General features: G+C 38.4%; 1 protein-coding gene across 4 annotated transcripts in view; it reads right to left on the bottom strand.

Annotated features, from left to right (window-relative positions):
• Positions 1–23,629, bottom strand: part of ROS1 (ROS proto-oncogene 1, receptor tyrosine kinase) — a 78,183-nt gene that overhangs the window by 37,669 nt on the left and 16,885 nt on the right. For 2 of the 4 annotated variants that reach the window (XM_026123539.2, XM_026123541.2), the window contains exons 12-29: positions 23,088–23,185; positions 22,047–22,558; positions 21,190–21,402; positions 20,112–20,222; positions 19,427–19,608; positions 18,280–18,471; positions 13,888–13,988; positions 12,036–12,250; positions 11,529–11,692; positions 10,770–10,932; positions 9,671–9,933; positions 8,736–8,799; positions 7,916–8,118; positions 6,924–7,135; positions 6,126–6,412; positions 5,017–5,193; positions 2,288–2,505; positions 1,458–1,608 (exon numbers count right to left, since the gene is read on the bottom strand). In XM_026123539.2, the coding sequence (XP_025979324.2) occupies positions 1,458–1,608; positions 2,288–2,505; positions 5,017–5,193; positions 6,126–6,412; positions 6,924–7,135; positions 7,916–8,118; positions 8,736–8,799; positions 9,671–9,933; positions 10,770–10,932; positions 11,529–11,692; positions 12,036–12,250; positions 13,888–13,988; positions 18,280–18,471; positions 19,427–19,608; positions 20,112–20,222; positions 21,190–21,402; positions 22,047–22,558; positions 23,088–23,185 (3,526 nt within the window). The remainder of the gene's footprint in view (positions 1–1,457; positions 1,609–2,287; positions 2,506–5,016; positions 5,194–6,125; positions 6,413–6,923; positions 7,136–7,915; positions 8,119–8,735; positions 8,800–9,670; positions 9,934–10,769; positions 10,933–11,528; positions 11,693–12,035; positions 12,251–13,887; positions 13,989–18,279; positions 18,472–19,426; positions 19,609–20,111; positions 20,223–21,189; positions 21,403–22,046; positions 22,559–23,087; positions 23,186–23,629) is intronic. The other 2 variants (XM_064508916.1, XM_026123540.2) reach the window with 2 other exon arrangements.

Genomic DNA, 23,629 nt, shown 5'->3' on the forward strand with positions numbered 1-23,629 from the left:
TTCCCAAACATATCAGGATGATGAGTACACATGCTGTAATTTATGCCTTAGCTTCAAGATTACAGACTACTCAAGTGAAATGTGCAGAAGCTTGATGGGTTAAGAAGACAAGTTTCCTGCTTTGTTCGCTAAAACATATGTGGAGTAAGAGTGACACTCTGTGGCAAGAGCAATGCATTTATTTTTCCAAGTCCTCTTTTTTTTAATTATTATTATTTATTTCCTCTGTCTTAGAATTTGTTGGAAATTTCAGATTAATCCAAGCTTTTTTCATTTTGTTCCAGAATTAAGAGAAAGACAGAGGGAGTCCACACAGCTTCAGAGGTGTTAAATAGCTTACACACTTCCAGAGGCTTTAGTAGCATCTGGTTACAATTTAAACTAGCAGTTACCTTCATGAAACTGAGAACATAAAGGCCAGGACAGATATACATTCTGGCTACAGCTGGTTGGAAAATTTTCAACAAATGCAGTTTGCCATTGAAAATTACCATTTTGCCAAAACTGAAAAGTGTGAAAAGCTCTGGATGACAAAATTACCTATTAAAAATGCTCAGGGTTTGGGGTTTTTCTGTTGTTGTGGCTGTTCTAGGACTTGCTTTATTTTGATCCTAGTGTTTTGTTTTGTTCTGACTAGAGAATCCTGCTCCGAGTTTCAAGTTTCTTTTTGACTTGAGACTGAAAAATTCCATTTCAGTGGAGTGACTCGGTCTCCCATTTCACCTGTTACCTTTATGTCTTTCCACCAAAAGGATGCATATTGCTGCAGGATGGCTCAGATTACCACACAAAAAAGCAACAACATGAATACCTGGCACCTCCCAACAGTAGTGAATCTTATTCAGTCAGTGGGCCCTACAAATTTACTAGTATGGACATGGAACCTCGTGCAAAATAAATGAAATCTGCTGATCATAGGGCAGCTTTCTTATTTTTTGCTACAGTCCCTTAGGAGTAGTTTCATGTCTTTTCAGCTTGATCCACAATGAAATGAAACTCAGTATCATTAGATTTTCATAAGGCAGAACCTGTATCACCATAGGAAGCACTAATTATGAGAGCAGTGTCAACACTGGCAGCCAAGAATAAAAAGTATCAGTGTTGCATACATCCGCCACACACCTAAACACATATAGGCATTTAAGCATAGCTTATTGAAAGGATGGTCCAAGGCAGAAACTGCAACCGTTTAGTCATTTTTTAATTTTAATAGTTTATCTTTCCTCAGGAAGTCCACAGCTAAAAGTGGTAGAGAACATACACATTTCTTATGACTCTTACAGATTTCTCAAGTCTGGTCTCCAAATCCTTCTGAAGATTACATTTTACCGATTACACAGATTACATTTAAAGCAGAAAACTTCCCTACTTTCCGATCTATAACCAAAACTAACGCATACCTTTCTTTAACTGAGATGAAAATTCCAATCAAAATCAGAACAAAGAGTGAAACAAACCTCCATAAAGAGTTGTGCCAATTATCTCTTTTCCTACATGCAGCTGTTCAGAAGGATCTGAATAGTAGTTTTTCACTGTAACTTGTATGGCATAACTTGAAAATGGCTGTAGGTTGTCTATGATAGCTGTAGGCCCCTGAAATTCCTGTAACTTGGAATCAGATAATAAGCATGTATGCTTAGAAAAGGAACAGTCACACATCACACTAATCAACTGTCAATGAAACAAGAATGTTAAAAAATATAATATAGTAGCACTTTTGTATTCTAATACAATTTAGTGTGTATAAAAACAATAAAATGATAGTTTGGGAAATAGAACAGTACAATCCTAAGGATTCAATTTAGGATACCAGCAAAAAAGCTGAAGTTGTAATTAGCATGGCTATAATACCATACTGTTCAGCAGCTAGTACTTCAATAGAAAATGGTAAAGTCAAAAAAAAAAGTAATAAAAAAAATTACTAGGGCAAGTACAACTACCACAAAACACAAAGCCAAACCATATAGCTGTCGGACAGTATCAGCAGTTATTTAAACAGATTAATATCAGCCACAACTGTACTTTTTACAAGAAGAAACTGCAGATGCGTTTCAACAAGATTTTAGCAAGGGCATGTTAAAAAGTTGAGTACTTGCACAAAGGAAAGCTAAGGAATCAACCATTTAAACAAAGAGCACCAAACAGAGATGAGAATTGCTGCTGGATATACAGCAGTGGAAAATGCCTGGTAGGGAGTTCCAGAATGTTTCATAAAATTATTAGAGGCGATATCACATCCTCTGTCAATATATGATATCACATGCCTTTTGTTCCAAAATAGCCATACCACTGTTTTTTGCAATATGCCAGACAAACGGTAGGTTGAGCTCCTGCTGTTGTTAGTCACTTCTCTGAGATATATCGGATACGTCAGCGTAGGCTGGGATATGCCAGGGCATAGCTGCTGTGGTGAGACAGATGGCAAACTTAACACAAAACTGGTATTCGTCATATTAAGGATAGTAAGCTCCTCAGTGTCTGGTGTTAGACTCAGGCATCTTTTATCTAGAAAGACACCCAAAAAAATCAAAAATATAATTACTGCTGGAACAATCCAAATTTGCATGTTATTCTACCACCATTCATATGGCAAAGTATTATAAGAAAGTGTTCTCTTTTCTTTGGTTTCAAAAATACAAACCAAATGTAACATGAAAGCAACATGTTTAATTGTACCTGATTATGAAGTATTTGATTACTTTGGTGGCTTCAAAAGTAGCACTCACCAAAATAAATGCATGTTTATCTTTTATAAATGGATACAGATTTACCAAATTATTTAGATTCTTCTTTAGGTACCTAAATACCTTGGAAATCCCAATCTTAATTGCTGTGTTATCAAGGGCAGTATAGACTGTTGAGTCCAAACTTGCTTGTCACAGCAAAGACAGATTTGCAGCAACAAAATGTTTTCCCTCTTTTCTTCCAACAGGCTCTCTATTGTAAAGTTCATAGTAACAACAGGGAAAGGGGAGACTGGTTTCGAAGGAGAAAGGGCACATACAGGGAGAAAAGAGTAGAAAATACTCTTTGATAATATACAAAAGGTAACGGAAGATGAACCATCATCATTGTATGTACTGTTAAAGATTAATTAAAACTGTATATTAAAATGAACCTCCTGCCAAGAGGCTGAAGGAAAAGATTAAGGCGCGTACATGGGGGAGAGGGCACTAGGACAAAAGTTCGCCCTGAGGCCTGAACAACTGGCCTCATTGTCGAGATCTTTTTTTCCCTACATGAGCAACCCTTCCTTTCCCACCAGAGGCAGGTTCAAGCACAGAACGGAAGGGGAGCAACAAAGTCTGTTTGACAGAAATAAATGTAAGGTTGAGCTTTTGTCAATTTTATAGTTTCTTAGAGTAGTAACATTCCCATGGGAAAAATCCCAGATGGAATAAAGATTTGAGTCATTTTCAGAATTAAAGTTTCTGTCAGGCAGTTCCACAGAAATATGTTTACCCTGACAAGAAAATCCTTCACTATGTATTCAGTCCCCTTCCTCCTGACCCTGAAGAGAAATCATTCTCTCACAAAATCTGTGACAGGACAATAATTTTCACTGAGTGCTTCTGATGTGTTAAATGATCAATTGACATCACATCTCTGGATAGCAACTAAATAGGTTAGAATGAAAGAAAATGCTAGCACGACAGCATGCACACATCACAAAAGCAATAAAAAGCATGTCAGTCAACCCAGCCAGTCTTTGCAAACATCATTTCTTCACATATACACCATTTGGTTTCAACACTGAGGAGAAAATAGGATTTTTCTTATTTTACTGCTTTCATTGTTTTTTTCTCTTAAAAACTTATGTAGAAAATTCTGTGCATTTTTCCCCCCTTCAGAATGCCACATCAATGTATTCCTCTAAATATACTTCCAGGAGCCAATGTAAATGAGAAGAGCTCTGTGGGGATCTCTGGGTAGAAACAACCCCTGAGGACTGAACTTCAGGGCCTTCCTCTCTCACCAACTAAGCCCACATAGCCTGGTGTTACTGAAGGAAATCCTGTCCCTGAGGATAGGGATAGGGACTGGTACGCTCTGTGCCAGGGCCAAACCAGGCTCCTGCACCAAGGCCAAGCCCACACACACCTCATGAGAACTGACTTGCCCAAAGTGCTGGTAAGAATAGCCTGGGCACAGATCAGAGCTGTGAGCAGGAATAACTCCACTGGATGGCCAAAACAGCATGAAATTCTTTCATTCCAAAGAAGTCCATCCCATTAAAATATTCTTCTGTATATTTGCCAGATTCTTATGCAAAATTTACGTTAAAGATTTATTTTTAATAAACTCAGCATGCTAGTAGGTGTTTGAAACCTTCCCACTTACAAACATACTTGCTACAGGTACCATGACTTGTAAAACTAATTTTTATTTTCCTTTTGTTATCCTTCTATGATGGTTTGTTTAAAACATTAGGAGTTTTAAGTGAAGCTTGGGTCTACTAGCATGTAAACTGTAATTGCCTCTCAGGCATTTCTTTTCAAATCATTTTCATAAGCAGAGTTCTTATCTGTTTGTCTCTGGAAGTGCATACATTTGTTTTCAGCTTTGCACACTTCTGAACAACAACAAAAGTTATCATCATAATGGGGGTCATTGGCAAACTCTTGCAACAACACTTTGTGGCTACAGACCATCTTCAGGTTACAGCGTTTGTTGGTTTTCTGTGTTTAACGTTCACCACCCTTTCTAAATCTGCAAGTTCCAAGCAACTTTGAAAATAGGTATGCTCCGGCACTAACATCCTGAGGCTTTGAAGCACGGGCAGTCTTTGTTATCATGACCTCCCATGTGATCTCACAGCAGGCCAGTCCTTATTTTCATCCTTCTTACAATGTGCATAGTGAATTGTTTCCCTCTGGAATGTGTCTGCAGCCAGCAAGCATATTTTACATAAATACATGTACCATGATTTGCAACTCAAATGCATGCTCTGAAACAAACTCCTTACATTTACAAAAAAAAAAAAAAAAAACACACACACACACAAATCCCTGCTACCTGGATATGGTTGTACTGCTGTGCTGTAGGCTAAGATTTTCAACTCATGATTTGCTCTCTTCTGAAAATAGAGGCTTTTGTTTTCTTTATTTGCTCGATGAATTACAGTGTATTCCTTTGTTTCCGCACTCCAATATATAAATTCCTTATCTACAGTCAGGCTGCCAACTTTCATATCTGTAGGAAAACATTCTATATTAAGTTTCAGAATAAACCCTGAACAGACAATTTTAAAAGAAAGGATGTATGCTTGTATTCACTATGAGTCAGTGTGGGTGAGTATCTCAGTCATACCATGCCTTCAGAGACCTCTCCTGGAAAAGAGATATTTTCCGAAAGGTCTCCCAAAGCTGAGACATTTTGTTATTTGGGTTTACAAATGTGGATTTGAAGGCTTTTCATTATCTTTAATTACAGGAATTTCTATTCAATTAACAAACATCACAAATCATGTAACACAAGAATGAAAGTCATCTACAGAAACTTTCATTTTTCCAAAATAAAAATACAAAGCTCTGCCATCTCCCAGGAACAATTAAGGCAGCTCCTTTGGTAAAAGGACAATTTTACACAGCATTCTTCCAGTATAGAGCTGAAAACTGAGCAACAAAGACCAGGGTTCATCAGACAGTTAACCTAGATGAATTGTCATACAATACTCTACCAGCATGAAGTGCCCTCCCCACATCTAATATTAAAGTCTGCAATGCCACTTTCAGGCATAACCTAGTATTGTATTTTCTTATACAGATAATCTGTAGCAGGTATATCTGATACTACACTACTGCAAAATAATGTGCTAATACTATAAAGTGATATCTATTGACAAGTAGCATTTGATGCTGTAGCATCTTCATTTGACTGACACGCTACTAGAATACACATATGTGTCAACAAATATCCCCACACTGCTCTTTCCATTGCTTTGTATCAAGAGGGTACAAAACTGGAAACATAGAACACAAACATTTTTGTCTGTCTTGCCTGTAGAGGAATCCATTTCCTAAAGAAACTATGCCATAAATGTTATATTATTGAAATGAACATTATTTAAGGGAACAGCGGCAGCAGCAATCATGAACTACCTAGAAACAACAAAGAAGTCTGACCTTGAAAACTTGGTATTCTGGTAATTCTCCAGCAGTGGCAACCATCCACATCTGAGGCCCATATCTCATCTCTTCCTCTGATAAAGAGCAGCTGAGGTTTCTCAGAGTCAGATACATCAATACTCATAGGTCTTCCCAGCTCTGCCTCTGTCACGTTACAGCTGCAGTAGTTCCTCATCTGATCTTCTGCCGGTACATGTCCCAGTACGTGGTGCACAGTGTCATTCATAATATCATAATAAAACATCTGGCAGCCATAATCAAGGACTTCCATCCAATATAGACGACTATCAAAGAAAATGCATTGCTTACAATATAAAAATTTTGACCTGCGCAGTCTGACCTAAATGCAGTCCTGTAAGTGACTATGGTCACAAACCTTCCTAACATTTACAACAAGATAACTACAGCAGAATACTTTCAGAGTGGTTCTAGGTGTTTTACAGGATATTTTTCAACAGAAGATCACAATAACTGATTACTCTGGATAAAAAGGTTACTATAAAAAATCGTTACCTGGTACTGACTTCCATTTACATCATTTAAATAGTGATAGCCTATCAGTACGTAAGCATCATTTGAAGTCTTTACTCAAGAACAGACGTCTTTCTAAAGTCATACATAACCAGGTCAACTAGCAGTATAAAAGTAGAACTATACCCCGAACATTCTATGACTTTAAAATGCAAAATAGTTATTAACTGTAGGAAGCCCTTTTTGGCCCTGAGAAGCTGATGACTTCATGAAAATCATGTTTCAAATATGTTTTTAAAAAAGTATTAATAATTTATGTCTTACCTTAAGAAAGGATAGGCCAACAGAGATGATACAGTTGAATTCCTGTTACCCAGCTCTATGCTCAATGCTTTTAAAGATTTTATCTTGAGCTCAAGATCAATAACAAATATTTGAGTTTCATTCCATGATGTTCTCAGGGCAACAAAGAGATGTCTTGCAACCCAGTCAATTGTGATGGCTGTGACATTGTGAAGAAATGCATCTTTGAAAAACTTTAGAGGAAAAATAAACTATTATTAAAACTGCTTGGAAGCAGAATTTTTCCATTTGATGAGAAGTTAGGACATTCTGAAATTTTATTTGTTTCACAAATCATTTCTACTTGGAACAGAAAGTCAAAATACAAAAAGATGCCATGGAATGAAGATTCTAATATCTTTATGGAAACAAAAACTGTTGGTTTAATAATATCAACTGTTGTCCCTATTTTCTTGAGTTAAAATGAAATTAAATGACAGCTGATATGAAAATTAAATTTCTTGTATTTAATAATGTGTATTTGAAATTAAAATATTCTTGCAATATCTTGCCAAAAATATTCCTCCTGATAGAGCTGACATTTTCCAGAAAGAAGAGGGAAGAGGGAAGAAGGAAGGAGTCATACATTGAAAAAATCATACATTTTCAATAGGAAAACTTTTCACATGATATGTTCTGGCCTGTTCTAATAGCTATCAATAAAAAAAATCTGGGGTACAAATTTTATTATATTTATTATTATTGCCTTCCTAGAAAGATAAATTATCCAGGCATTTCTTTTTTTATTATGAAAATCACATACCAACTGACTATCACTAAGAATATTGCATCTTTCCAGTTCTATTTTCTCCACTGCATTTTGCCATTAAAAGTGTTTTTTACCATGTTTATTTTTCCCCATTTTAAATATGCAGTTTTCACTTCTTCAAAACATAATTAGACCCAAAATAATGATAATAACAGCCACACATTTTTCTCGATTTCTTCAAGCAAAGAAATGAACAAAAGAGTACCTGAAACCTTGAAGTGCTCTGTATGTTCAGAAGAAAAAGAGAATCTTCTAGGATATAGTACACTGTGTCATCATTAGCAGTATAGCAGATGTCCTTTATAATTTTCTTTGCCAAAAGTTCCCATATGGTATGATTATTGTCTACGTCAGTAAGAATCAACTTGTTGGCAGAAATGGTTATAAGAGTTGGAATAGGGAAAAGATCTGGAAGGAAAATGGTACAATGGAATTGACAGCAAACATTCTAGACAACAGCAGTCATTCATCATAAAAGCAAGTAAAAGGTAAAAATAAACACTGGCCCTGCACAAATTATATTTGATAATATGTCATAGCAAATATATGTCCTAGCAAATAGCTGTATACATAAGGTAAGCTTGATGTTGCCTTCTTGACATGACATACAGACTCCTAAGAATTTTTCAGAGGCATGGTGGATGCTTACATAACAAATTTAAAATTAGTAAAATTTATATTTCCTCTCTTAGTCACCTTTCACACCCCAGCTAGAAAGAGCCTAGTCATCTGCAGATTAAAGATCAAAAACTGCTCTTCCAGCCTACTCTGGGGTTGCTTAGAAAAATTAATCTAGCACAGTTCTGAGAAAAGGCTCAAAATTCACAAAGTTTAAGCGAATTATAAGAAACGTGTTCATCTTTTCCTGTGGAAAGCTGTAAATATTTCCTCTATGGTGCCTACCATACGGTGAAGCAAATGTCCCTCAGAGCAGGAGCCTATTTATCATATTACTAAATTCTTGTACCACTGAGTTCACCCGCTATTACACACAAAGCGTAAGAAGGCATCTGAGTGGTCCATACCTGATGAATTCCTCTCTACTATATCAGATAAAGGTCCTGGACCTGCAGAGGTGAAAGCTCTCACCTGTAGATAGATGGGACAGGAGATTGTTAAGTATGTTAAGAAGCAACACTCATAAGGGACTGCATTCAGAGAGCCCTTAAAGGCAATACTGACAAAAACACGACCAGATCCCCTACTGCCCAAGTGTAAAAGCTAAGAACATTATGACTGAAGGCTATTGTTGGTGAGTTCAAAGGCAATATTGAAGGCTGGACCATGGCTATCAAAACGATTTCTAGAAGTGACCCAGAAAGTGACAATTCATGCTGCATTTACCAGTTAGATCCCAAAGGAAGCCAGACGGTCTCTCTCCATCCCCAGGCTGGAGTAATTCCCACTGCCAAGTGATGCTCAGACCTGCGGTGTTCTCCTCCATCAGTGGCTGGCCTGCCACGCGCTCTCATGTTTATAACTCAGTGTCCTTTGAGCACACATTCTGTGTTCCAAATTTTTTATCATGAGGGAAACATGGCCTCTTGCCAAATTTTAAGTGAGAAGTCTCATATTACAGGGATCGCACAAATCCCTGCATTACTCCAGCAGTGGAGCTTCTCTTAATCTGTGGCTGCTTTATCCTCCACCAGCTCTAAAGGATCTGTGTTTAACCCAGAGCTATTATCTGGGCTTTGGGAGACCTCTAGGAAAGCTTTCTTTTGGCCAGACCAAACCTGCGTAATACAGCAATATTATTTTCCGCCTTACATAATCGCCAACACATCATACAGAAAGGTTAAGTCAGGTACCCAAGGGTAAGCTGGTGAATTAGAGAATGAGTGGAGCCAGGAGCAGAAACACAAGTTATTGCCCCAAGCCCAATACCATCTCCTAGACACATGCTTCAAGCTGTACTGATAACTTCTAAGAACCAGATAAGCTCAGCACTTTTTCATACCTGAAACCTTACTGTGAGCCTGGGAAGCACATCCTTGAGTGAAAAGAGCATCAGGGTGGGTTCGACGTTGCTCATGTTCCACACTGGGAAAGTGGCAGTAGTGTCGCTCTGATGCAATAGCTGATAGTAAATCTTGAACTTTGTTAATATTCCATTTTCCCTTTCAGGCCTATCCCATCTGAACTCCACATGGACTTCCTCATTGCCTTCATGTGGGTTATTAGGTAACACATATATTCTAGGGTTTAGAGGGGCTGAAGGAACTGTATTAAAAAACAAAACAGATTAAAGTACTTCTATTAAAACACACACTCTATTTTGTGATTAAAACACAAACTCTATTTCCTGCTTAACTGATTTAGTTTTGAGCCTGAGCTCTGTGGCCTTGACGCTGACAGAGAGTGAGTGGTGAGGTGCAAGTTATAGAAGAATATCTAAAACTTAGTGGTGACCCCTTTCAGTTTTGTATCATCATAGGGATACCTGATTTTATTTCACTTAACAAAAAAGATCTATATGACCAGACAGACTCAAATGCACTCATGCATGCTCAGACTGGCACACGTCTGTTCAGCCGAGCCGTGTAGACAACAACGAAGCTGCAAGAATTTTCACAGTGTAGAACAAACGCCATCCCTCCTCCTGCCTACCTCAAAACCTGCTGTAGCTCATATACTTTCTCAGTGCTCCTGTCATTCAGCAATATCTCTTAGCCAATTTAATTTTTAATTTTATGTGAGCAAAAGTATACACTGAAGTAAAATATGCACACCATTTATTAAAATCTTAATAAGAGCTTCAAATACTACATGCAGCCTTTGCTGGTCTTTATAATAGATCTCAATTTCTCATTTTTGCTCATAGTCATAGTTACGTGTGGATATTGTCATGTGCTTTCTGCTCCAAATGTTGTTACTGCAACTGTGTTCATTTATATGTGCAACAGATAATTGCCAAATATTTAAGAACATGTCCTCGCAACTCCACTGACAGCTGACTAGCCCTGAAGGCAGCTTATTCCTCTCCAGACATTTTGCTGATGTAGACCTCGTTCCAGTACCCATATAAAGGTTAGGAACGGGATTCGAAATACTGGTACCTCCTTCAGGGGCTCGAAGGACTGCAGATGTTGTTGGTCCCTTGCCCCAGTACGTGTATGGAGTGACAGTAAAATTGAAGAGTACAAATGGTTCCAGCCAATCAACTCTGTAGGATGGCGCTGTCAGATTATGGGGATGGAGGCACCGTTCACTCTCCAAAGACTGTAAATGGAACAAAACAAAACAAAACTTTTTTTTCTCTCTCTCTGGAAGACCTTGAGTTTTCCAAAATTCCCCTCACCAACACGGGTTAATTAAATCAAGGCAGAGCTTCTCTTGCTGTGAGTGATCGCTGTTTCAGTAACTCGTGTGGCACTGTAACAACATACAGCAATCTGCTAGCAATCTGCCCTTTGAGTTGAAAGTACAGCTTGTCAAATGTGCTAAAATTAAGTGTGGATGAAGGCTAGAATTCACTTTCAGGCAAAGGTTGTCCCCCTGGCAGCTCAGAGGACGCTTCCATCTCTGAGTTACTGCGAAGGCTTTCTCACACGCCTCCGGGCGCTGGGAGCTCCTCGCCTGGCAGTTCACACCCCTGCAGCTAACCTGCAGCTACTGCTAAGCCCCTGCTCCTCCAGTGTTGGCCTCAGTGGTGGAGAAACAGGACAGCTTGCTTTATATTTACAGTTTAGTTTAGTTGCTTGACTGAATCCTAAATGCCTGTGAAGAAAGACACTATATTTCTGTTTAAAAATAGATACATCAGCAACTAGATGCAGTAATATGTATAGAGAATAGGAAAAAAAATGCATAAATACTCTCTCTTGTAGAGCTTTTGATCCCACACAGTAGAAGACAGTTCCCCATTCTACATTTGCGGAGGCATTCCAAAAGATGTGAAAACTTGAAGAATTCCCTTTAATCCTAAAGGAAGACTCTGGCACTGAATCTGGAATTACCTTTGGTATAAAGGAAAAATTTCCTGTCCATAAAGAGAGAGAAAAAATAACAATAATTTAAAGAATAAAAGCAATAGGTAAAGTTTTCAAACCTGATTATTAAAACATTAAAGTACTATGGAAAATCTGGTAAGTTGTCATTAAACAGCAACAATGGTGTATGAATAACAACCCTAGGTATCCTCTTTAGCCGTAGTTATCATCTTTTATAATTGCACTTATCCAGCTATAGTCTGATACATTTATTAATAAATTGCTGTTGTTCAGATCTTTTGTCAAATGACTTTTAAGAATTTTAAGAATGAAGAATTACAGATTGTCAGTGAATACCTTTACTGAGGGGTTTAGATAAAGAAACTAACATACCTGGCAAAGGTTTGAGTGATTTATGAACGAGGGTAAAGGCTGCAAACTCTGCTGGTTGTGAAAAGGGAATGCTAATGCTCTGATTGACTTCTTGTGTTGTAATGAACTGAAGACTATTAATCCAGAACAGCCGTCCACTGTAGTATTCCAGAGCACTCTGAGATATTTCTGAAGTACTCCATGCTGCAAATTTTGTGACTATGGCATTACCACAACTGTGAAAACACGTATGACATTAAACTGAAAACACTCTGCATAAAGAGAACAGGATTTATGCAACGTTTGGCACATTAATGTGTTTTTCTTCCTCATTCAAATTCTTAATACTCATGGAGAAGGAAGGAAAATAAATCAAAAGGCTTTCTTTAAGTTCTCTACAGCAGAACACTTTGCAGAATGATACATTGCAGGAGCAGCAAAAACAAATCCTTCACTCCTTTGGTTTCATTAGAAGATGATTGTAAAATGGCTCAATGTCCAAAAACCTGAAGAAAGTATTCTGATGAACGCATGTAGAAAATTGAGTATTTTGAAAAAAATAGCCCCCTTCCTCTCAGCAATTCCAGGGAAACAATTGAGTCTCCTTCCCAATGTGAGATTAATTCTACTTCACTAAAGCAAGTCCCCAGATGAATTTGACCTTGCTAGTTTTCTTGATAACCTTCCATCATCTATAAAGCTCTATTACCACTTTCCTCCACCAGTATCACTTGATTTGATCTGTCTTGTTATTTCTATGTCAAATCTTAAAGGCCTTCTTTGATCCCAATTTATCTTCTGTGTAAGAGATTAAATATACTGTAAGAGGCATCATTTTACTATCTTAGAAATGTCTTTCAGCTTAGACACATGCTATCCTAAGCAAATTTGGAAAAGCTTTGACACACCATCAGGTCCATTAGGATAGATTACTTCTAATCCCTCTGTTCTGGCATGCCAGAGATGATTTATGGCCAGCAATTGGTTCACAATAGAGCTGCATGTTCTAGCTAAAACTAGTCAACGTATTTTGATTCTTTAAATGTTTACCATTGACCATAAGCAAGGCTAAGATCAATCAGAAAATTTAACTGATTCCACATGAAACAGGTTTGCAACATCATGAACACACACACACATAAACATACTTCATTAATTTTAAGAGGTTTAATCTGATGTTTGCAGAAAAAGAGCTACTGTCCATATGAAAGGGAGCAAAAATACAGTTTAAGGAGCTATTCACCAACACCGTAAAATAGTTTCTGTATGATGGACTTGGCACATAAAGAAAAAATTATCATTTGCTCTCATGGTCTTATCATTGTATATCTGAGTTGACTAATATATACACACGCACACGTACACACACAGTTTTGCTCTTTTTTTTCATTTTTGCCTTTCATGGATAGGGGAACCATTTCAAGCTCAGGAAGATCAAGAGGAAAGCTCACTGAGCACTGACTGCTCAGGTGAGAAAGTGGAATTTATTCAAGTCCCAAGCTGCACGCGAGATGAACAAGTTACAGCTCTTGGCATTTGAAAAGTGTCAGATGTTGTAAATGTCAATATAAAACAGAAAATAAATGGTGATTATTTCCTAACAATAAATTTAAAAATTGATGAGCATGACTTCAGTTCACTCAAGCATCCTATTCACTGTATGTTTCTCACAGTGTAAAACCATGTTAACAACCACCCCATAACACATAGTTTGCCATCAGCTAAGTGTGACCATCAGCTCTTCTTTTTGTCTGTTGTTCAATTAGCAAGTACAGTGTGCACAGCTTTGGATAAAAATCTGGGGGGGTTTTAAGACAGAATTGCAAAAACTAGAAAGTACAGACTTTCTTACCGGTGCTACACATTTACTTACCCTTCTTTGCAAAGAGAAACTCTGTATAGGTTTAGGTACAGACTATCTTGCACAAGCCAGTAAAGAAAACCATAGGTGAGATCCAAAGTTAGACCTACCACCTAATAAAAAAAAAAAGAAAGAAAGAAAGAAAGAAAAGAAATGGCAATTTGACCACTTCTGAAGGAGAAACCCTTAGGCATGGATGCTCTCCAGACAGCATCACAAATAGCTCTTTATTGGCAAAAATAACTACTACCATAAACATTTAGTCTAATAGAAAAAGAGGCAGCACTAGAAAATAATCAGATCCTTGGTGGATACCTATTTATAGCAGCTGATGATTTTCTAGATAGCATTTTATGAGCATCTGTTACAGTGTTCATCCCTAAAGCATCTGAGGCCTTCAGATATGATGGCAATAGTGTATCAAGTGGTTAGTGAAACTTCCCATCAAAATTTTCAGAACACCTCTGGTATTTTAATATTGTTTATCTGAAACAGATGGTTGATATCCAGTCTGAAAGTCAAATCACTTTTTGAAAGAAATATTTCAGATCTTTTGTCTTTTTTTGCCAAGGTTTGATTTTATGCATAGAATATTTAATGTGATACATTATTTATGCAAAATACATGCTAATTTCTGAGCAAAATATTCAATTTAAACATGAAATTCAAATGTTTATATTTTAGTAAAACATTTATTATTAAATAAGTCAGAGAAAAAAAAATCTTCCTATTCATTGCTTTGATATTTCATTTTCAGTTAGACTAGCTACAGAATTTTTTGTTGATTTTTTAAGCTGATCTAATACTCAAAATAGAGCTTTCTTGCTTTTGCAATAAACAACAGATTCAATACCATATGCAAAAATAATAGAAATCAAACATCTAATAAGCTGTTTTGTGAGTGACAAAGAATTTGCATTCACAAATTAGACTGCTAAATATTACGCTCGGTACATGTCATATCATAAGCTCAGCTTACAAGTTGGTATGGGCCTTTCTGAAAATGTTTTCCTGCAGCTCTCAAACCTTGCTTTCTCACATTCTCATCCAAAAGATAGTTGTAGCTATTCTTTTATGAGGTTAAATTTCCATTATGGATGTAAGGGGAGCCTCCTTTTTTTTTAAAAAAAAAGATCTCTTCATTAATAAACTGCAGAAGATGTTGACAGGAAAGCAAATGTCATATCACTTAGTTGTCTGTTGGTCCTTATGTAAGTACATTCTTCACATATTTCGGTTGATATCGTATGTCAGGAAATCAAGGTTTGAATGATTGCTCCTGTAGCTTTTCTTGTTAAAAAATATCTCACAATACGCATGTGCTTGAGTGCATATTTAGCAAAGCATGCACTATTTTATCCCATTTACCTAGGCTCCCTCCCACATTCATCACCAAGTTATGTCTTCCTAAATCTACCTTGACTTTTATTTGTTTATTTATTTATTGTTAGGTATTTCAGTCTTCTTTCCTTCCCCCACTTTCTTTCTGCAACTATTATATTTTCCCACAGACATGCCCATCTTCCTTCTCTCTATCCTTGCATCCCTATCAATAAAAGCAAAGAAATATTTGTACTATTCACATTCAGGGGTTAGGCAGTAATGTAACACCTCCCTCCTCTTATGCTTCAAAAATAGACAAACTTTTTTCCATTTCATGACAGGTATTAGTCTCTGGACATGACATATGGTTGGGATCATGCAATACAACTCCACATCATAAGATGCAACATAAATCTAGCTACTTGAAATACCCCTTGACTAGCAATAATAAGAGGCAACACTTAGAGGGTTCTAGCCCCACCTGCATACAGCACACTTAAACACAGCTTCTCTATAAATTACTTATCTCCCAGGCATATTGTACACTGTAAACTACTTATTTAAGTGCTTTGGACATTCTGGGCCAAATCCTAAACTGGAATATGTCAAAGTAGCTCTACCAAAATCAATCGAGCTATGTCAACATGCACCAGCTAAGCTGTACAACTGATTGTAAAATAAAATGTGTCATAAAAAGACATTGTTCCCCCCAAAGAAATAACTTTTAAAGCTCTGCCTTTATATTTATTTAGGAAACCTATTGTTTCCATAGTAGGGATCTTCACATTACTCAAATTTCAAGCTAAAAGGAGGTGCAGCAATACACTGCTGAAGATCCTGTGCTGACCAACTGAATGGCTATTCTTTATTAGGAAAACATTTAGTAAATTCCAGCACAGATCCAGTTTTGTAGAAAGCATTGTCTAACTATTGATAACAGCAATTAAAAATTACCTCTGTGTTTTAATATTGAGGTAAGAGGTAATCTTTTCAGGATAAAGGACTCCATCGTGCAAGGGAGATGCATATTTTTACTTGTACAAACATGGGCTCACATATTGAAATGGGCTAATAAAAACCTACTCAATAGTTCCACCATTAAAGTATATTCTACTCTCTTGTTTTGATGGGTTTGTTTTGGGTTTTATTTTAATGAATAAACACCTGTCAGCTATAACCGGTCACTTCTCGATCTAGACATGTTTACTTGGCTTTTTTCCTGGATGCATCACAGCAGGCAGCTGAGTTCAGGAAAGTCAGTGCATAGATTAGGGGCAATGTGGAAGCAAGAGAAGAGATGTTTGTTTGTAGGAGGTGTGAATAAGTGGATGGCTGAAGGCTGGTATCACTGACATAGAGGAAGGTGCAGAAAAAAAATGACAGCAGCAGACAAGCAGCCTTCTTGCTGCCAAGGGCCTTGAGGCTGAGGACAAGAAATTTGAGGTTAGCATGAGGCAATTTAGCGAAACAGGTAATAAAGTCAAAAGAGAAAGGCAAGGAAGGTGGCTTTAGCAGCTTAGATTGAACTGCCAATTGTCAGTTCTTAAAAGCAGGTCACCCAGAAGATACGTGATAAATTTAAGCGTGCTGTTGGGCTGGGAAAGCGTACATCTTTCCGTGAAGATGTTCCAAACCAGCCATTGAGGAGAGGTGTGAGGCTAGTCCTGGAAAAAACAGTAACCCTTTGCAGCACAGACATTATTCTTTACATGTGAAAAAAGTTTTTCAGTTCTTCTGTATTTATGTTTACAAGTGTAGCAGGTACAACACCAGAACCAGCTTTCCCTCTCCTCACCAAACCCTCTCACAGAGTGAACATAACAGAGACCTGGTAAACCAGCTGACCTTTCTGAATGCTAATTGCCTGTCAGAGACTAAACCAGGCCAGGCTTTTTTTCGGAGAAACATCAGCATCTTTTTATCTAGGTAAAGAAGATTGAAACGTTCTAGGGCACAAGGCTAACCAAGAGATACAAACCTCTAAAGTTCAGAAAGGATGGAACAAAAAGAAAAAAGGTTTCTTTAGCAAGAGCCATGTTTTAAAGAAAGCTTTTGCAGTAATATGTCTGAGGGGGGGTTGTGTGGGGTTTTTTCTGTATTTTTAACACTTCTGTGGCAGTCAGGTGATGCCTCACTCCGGCTCTTGGGACAGAGGGAGAAACCCCATAGAGGTTTGAGGAGGGGACCATTCAGCTTTCCTTTGAGTCCATAGAGTAAAAGCACTGCAGTAGGTGGGATGGCCCCTCAGCCTGACCTGCTTTGCTAGGTCTGGGGCTCTGATCGCACCAACCCCTTGTGTCCTTCGGACTCCATTATGGCAGTAAGAAGTTTTCTTGCCTGGGAATTGGGTCATCCACCTCCTTTCTCCCAAATGCACACATCGGGGGAAGAAAGGAAACAAAAGCAATTGCAGCTGCTGAGACCCTGGCAGGTCTTTTCATGGGGGGAGCTCAGTCTCTAAGCTCTTTGGATGCATAGGCAACACTGAATCCTGCCTCTCAAGAACAAGGGCAAATCCCACGTAGTGGCAGTAGCAGGATGAGTTTGGGGAGAGCAACGATGGTCTGTGAGGGGTCAGCAGTGAACCAAGGACTGAAAAGGCTTGATGGACTTCAGAGAGGGGTGAATGGAGATGTGTCTTGGCACAAAACTGGCCATGTCAGGACCTCTGAGCTGGGGAATGGCACAAAGGAGGTAGGATGCTATGGAGCACTGAGCTCTGGCTCTTTTCTTTAACACCTTGATGGGAAAGCCAGAACTGACAACTAGAGCTAAGCCCTTTGGTAAAAGTAAGCTTGGTCATCGAAGGAATATAATGGTCGGCTGGTTGTTCCTGGGCAAGCACATTTCACATGCGGGAGGGAGCAGCCTTACAACTACAAAGATGTCTTTAATATCACTTTTTGTTGCAAGCGTTTGATTTTAACATTAAAGGCCAAAGTTTCCATACAGCTATTACACGCAAGGCATGTTATTCTTCTGGTCATAACACGGTGATTTTGACAACCACAAACACTGACTGTATCCTAGAGACCTAATCACTAAAACACACTTAAAAAAAAAAAAATAGACATCAGTCACCTGTTTACCAGAAAACTGTAGCTGTTCTTGTAACATAAGATAATGCTCTCCATTCAGTCTTGTGCTCTCCACTGAGTACATTGTGGCCCAGTAAAGATAACCATTTACTGAATCCACTACTAGATCCTTCACTAGGAACACAACATGAGCCACAACATCCATATGGCCTCCCAGCAGTGATTTTCTGAAGATCTAGGGACAGAAGAATTGCTTTTAATATCACACCTAAATTATCAGCCATGATTTTTTGAATATACATGAGTACTTTTCCACAGTCTTTATCTCAAGCCTATGCAAGCCTTAGGCTTTCAGAGCCCAAGCCTTTGCATTTAAAGCGTAAGATGAGGAATAAGGCAAAATTATTATTTAATGTTTGCCAGAAAGTAACAAAAGAAAAAACTCAAATTTCTATCCCCCTTGTTTTTCCCAGTTTTGGCAGCCTTCTGTCTGACTAAGTTTCTCACCCACTTCATATTCACTATTCACAAGTGTAAATGAGGGTGCAAGGCAGTGTGAAATCTGGCCTTCTAGCTCCAGTTTTTAAAACAGCTTCTGACTTTGCACTTACAAGAAATGAAAGGCATAATTTGACAGCACTGCATAAATTAGCACTGCAGTTTCGAAGTCAAATACCTTTTAAATAATTCACATGTCAATATTCCTGATATAAGAACATACAAAGTGCAATTGTTTTTTTACCAGCAGGTATCTGCAAAATATCACATTACAGAGGCCAGTCTTGAAAATCCCCATGTAAGCAAATCATATTAAATTTGCTACATATATAAGGATTAAAATAAAGTCCATCAGCTTCTTAACCAGAAGCAACTTGGCAGCCTCCATTTTCACTATCTTCACTTAGTTTTACAGTATTGAATTCTACAAAACTATTGACAGCACATTCGATTTGCCTGTTTTGCACCTGGAATTCAGTGTCCTGCATTAGCAAATATTAGTGAACATTTTACTCCAAACTTTTGCATAACTGTGGAAAACCTCACAAGGGAAGAAAGGCCTCCTTGTTGTGTATTACTGTAGCAACAGTCCAAACATATCTCAGGTTGCAAGAAGTAAGGATTAGCTTCACAAATACTATTTTACAGCCTTTCTTATTAGCTTCAGGTTTTAGAAGTGCAACTCTACGTACCGTATTTGCTTTGCCAGCCCAATACAAGCATTGGCCCAACCAGTCAAAGGCCAACTGTCTTGCATTTCTGATGTCAGACACATAAGTATTCTCAGTGGTACCCTCTCTCCTGTTCAATGACCAGGTCAGAACTTCCCCCATGGAATTGCTCCAATACAGAGTATCATTATACCAGTCAAGGTCTTGAAGAAGGAAGGGAAGATATTAAGCATTTCACAAATATACCAACTAAAAAAAAATTTTTTTTAAAAAATAAAAATGAACCAGACACTTCACAGCTTTTAAAAACCAGTATAAACAAACACTAAGGCTTAGTTAACATAAAGATAGGTACTTTCCTATAGGAACCACACACTTGCATGCATATAGCTCCAGTGATTATAACCATATTACATATACCTTGGGATTCTGAAGGCACAACCGTTTAGCCCAGAGAGCTGAATTCAGCTCTGCTGTAGCTATGGTGAAATCAGTAGGGTTTCTCTAAGGATTAATTTGACCCATAAAGTAGAAAAAAAGATGATGGGCACAAAAGCTTTACTCAGTGAAGCCGCTTTACTGCGCACTCAAGTCTGGAGAGCTGCAATGAAAGCTTTCGTCTTTCAGTCCTGTTGATTAAATTTATGGAGTTCTGATAAGCGCTGACAAGTTGGTAGCAGCAGCGCCCAGCTTGGTTAGTATTTACCTGAAACATTTCTTATATCAGGATAGAGGAATTCTCCTGGCCCATAGCTATCCAACCGCTGCTTCCAGAGCCCTTCAGCCCCCATCGCCAATATATATGGTTCTTCTTCAGCTGATAAAGACAGAAAACTGCAATCATGCATTCCAAGAAACAATTAATTTGTAATATTTGTATTCTAATAACAGGGATGTCTGTTTTTAGAAAGTTACAGAAACACAGTTAAAACTGTCCTTGCCCTAAGGAATAATGGAGGAAGAGCAAAGGCATGAAAGTATAATAATTTGAAAAACTGAGAGATTTAAGACAGGTTTAGACCCAGAACCTTAAGGTGATTTGAAACGTTATTAGATGCCTGACCACCACTGTGGGTTTGGACCTTGCCTTACCCAAGTCATGCAAAAGTCATCCCAGATCTCAGGTGCCAGCCCAATGCCTTAAGCTGAAACCTCTTCTCCCCTCAGACATATGCTATTAGGGTAAACAAGGTTTCAAAATACATTCCAAAGTTGTATAATCTCAGATATTGCACACACATCCATTTCCCCCATTGTCTATACTAAAACCAAGGGTTCTCAGCTATTTCCTTTAGTGAGCCTACACTGTCCTGAAAACTGTCATTAACCCCCAAGACACTGCTCAAACCAAAGACAGCTATTCTTGTCACTTCATCATAGAAAGAACTTTATAGAGCACAGTAAAGCACAAAGCCTGTCACATGTGTTTACTTGACAGTGTGTCAAATAATGCATTTGCTATTACATTCACATTAGAAAAATATATATAAATATTAATAATACATAATATCAGCATATAATTAGTGTACTAAGTATATACTAATATTAGCATATAGTATTATATACTAATACTAGTATATAACAAAACACCAGTGCTGTAGTTTGAGAACCTTACTACTTTAACTAAATGCTAACTTCTTTAGCCCACATTCTTTAGAGTTTCTAAGACAATCCTTTTTGGGTGACTCATTTTGCAGTCTTTGCCCAAAGCCTAGGCACCTCACCAGGTGGAAAGCTGTACTGACTCATTTTTCATTTCTCCTAGGTGAAGCAGCAATTCTCACCTTCTTCTAAAGTCATGCCTCTAAACAGCTCTGACCAAGGCCCTTCGCCAGCAGGAGACACAGCTCTGATTGACATTTCGTATGCTGTGAAGCTGGCCAGCCCCTTCACTGTAAACCTGGTGTCACTAATGTTTGAAACAACTTGTTCCTCGTCAGAAGGGCACTGAGATGATACTTTCACATCATAGGTCCAGTTCTGCCAAGCGGACGGACCTGTGAGATATAAACAATCACGTTATTACAGAGTGGGTGACTGTAGCAGAAGACATGCAATCTTTGGCAAAACTAAGTTAAATACTCATTTTAATAAATGCCAGTATCAGAGAAATTAGGAAAGGGATAAACTAAAAATTTACATTTCTCCAGGGAACTAGGAAGAGCGGTGGCCCTTTCCTCCATGAAGATGAACTAATGTGCAAGAACCAAAATTTTCTCCAACCCAACCTGGTGTCACTGTTTAAACACGTATGCATAGAGGATACAGACCATAGTACATTCACTGGTCAAAAGCCACTATGTTACTGATATGCATTTTCTGTGTGATATCAGCAACCAGCCATACTGCCACTCCACAACATACTTGAAATGGAGCCTTGCTTAAAATCCCTTACAAGTAATAAATGAGTTAATTCGCTAAAATAAACTTTTATTAATTTAGTTGTACAATTCAGTTATTTTATTGGCAAATCTTGGGTTAAAATTTTCACACTGAGGTAATTGCACATGTTCCAGCAGGACAGGCTACTAAAGTCACTAAAGTCCCACAGCCAACAGAGGCATCAGGAAAAGGAAAACCAGGAAGTTATTCCTGTAGAAAGCAAAGGACTGGACTTTCAGGAAGAAGCAGTTGCACTTACTCGTCCCAATAGTGAGTTCAGGTGGTCCCCAGCTGATCACAGCTTGGTCCGATCCAAATAGCACCATGACAAGCCGAGGAGGAGTTGGTAAAGGAAAAGGCTGAGTTGACGCCCCGTAAAAAAGCAAGTTGCCAAAGCCAAAGTACTCTGGATATGCCAAACTGCAATCCACTATGTACTCATTGAAGCTAGAGCTTCCCACTGGAGAGACCTCCTCATGGAAAACTGCCCTGCCATCTGTGACAGTAAATGTGTTATCTTCATAAACAAAGCTCTCTGTGTTGCTAAGTGGCACGTGTGATCGCAATGTGTGAAATTCTGAACCATCCAGAAAACCTGACACAAAAGCCTGTTCTGTTTTGTTGAAGAAAATAAGTCTCTTAGTCTGGAAGTTGATCACGAAGTCTCTCAAAGCACTAGATTTCACTACTGGCAAAGCTGCAGAGGCAGCCTCAGGAAAGAGCGGAAGATTTGCTCTGTATATGCCATCCTCCAGGAGACAGAAAATATACCTGGCCATGGAGTAAAAAAGACCCGCATAACTACAACACAAGAACTGTGCAGATGAGTCACAAACACTTCAACAGCTCATAGACTGCCCATATTTACACACACAACAGGAAAATAATTTTGGTTCTATTACTATCTGTCCTGTGAGAATTCAGCATAGCACTTTTCACCTCCTCAATATCTGACTGGTGGATTATTTGAGAATATTCCTCCATAATACCTCAAGTGTTAGGTGCAGACATTTAAAATGCAAAGAACTTTATAGTCATAAAGCACTGAATGTCTAAAAACTCAAATTTCTACGCTAGAAATTCTTTATCTCCTCTGACAGCACCCGTGGGAGGGTAAATGCAGAAAAGAACACTGTACGGTGCCACTCTTGTTCTGACTGTTTTGTACCTTGTTATTTGTTACCATTGTACTTTTGTTTGGATAAGGGAAGACTTTGAAACAGGAAATAGATGATTAATGAAGAAAATTAGAGATAAGCTTTATAGAACCCCTGGCACAAAGTTCTCAAAGGACACTTACCCATTGTAGGGATCAGCTATAACCTTCCTGGGGGACGTAACTGAAAGGGGAGTGATGTCTTCAGCTGCCGTGCAGTTCTCTAAATGGCAGACATGTATCTAGGGAATCAGAAGTGAAACTGGTGACACATTCATAGGGAGTTTGCTAAAGAGCAAAGAACCTGCTCTGAGATCCCTCCAGGGGCGTGAGGCTGGAAACAAAACACCTCTCACACTCTTAGGTCCTTACAGGCTCCTGTGCTGTCAGTCACCCAAGTGCAACCCCTGTTCAGCATGGTAAGCATGACCATGAGAACTTACCCCAAAAGAGCTGTCAGTCGCTCTCCTCTTAACCTCCTGTCTCTAAGCTGGGGGGAAAAAGCTGATTTAGGGGTGCAGGAAAACTATGCTTTGAAAAGGATCTGACCGGAAAGGCACAAGAGGGAAGGAAGCCCTCTCCTGATCCTGGAAGCGATACCTCAGAATTCTTCTAACCTATAATGGCTTCAGAAAAGCTCTGCTGTCAGTCTGTTAATTTACAGCCACATTTGCATAGTTTTCTTG

This window comes from Dromaius novaehollandiae, chromosome 3 (genome assembly GCF_036370855.1).
Source record: "Dromaius novaehollandiae isolate bDroNov1 chromosome 3, bDroNov1.hap1, whole genome shotgun sequence".
NCBI classification, from domain to species: Eukaryota; Metazoa; Chordata; class Aves; order Casuariiformes; family Dromaiidae; genus Dromaius; species Dromaius novaehollandiae.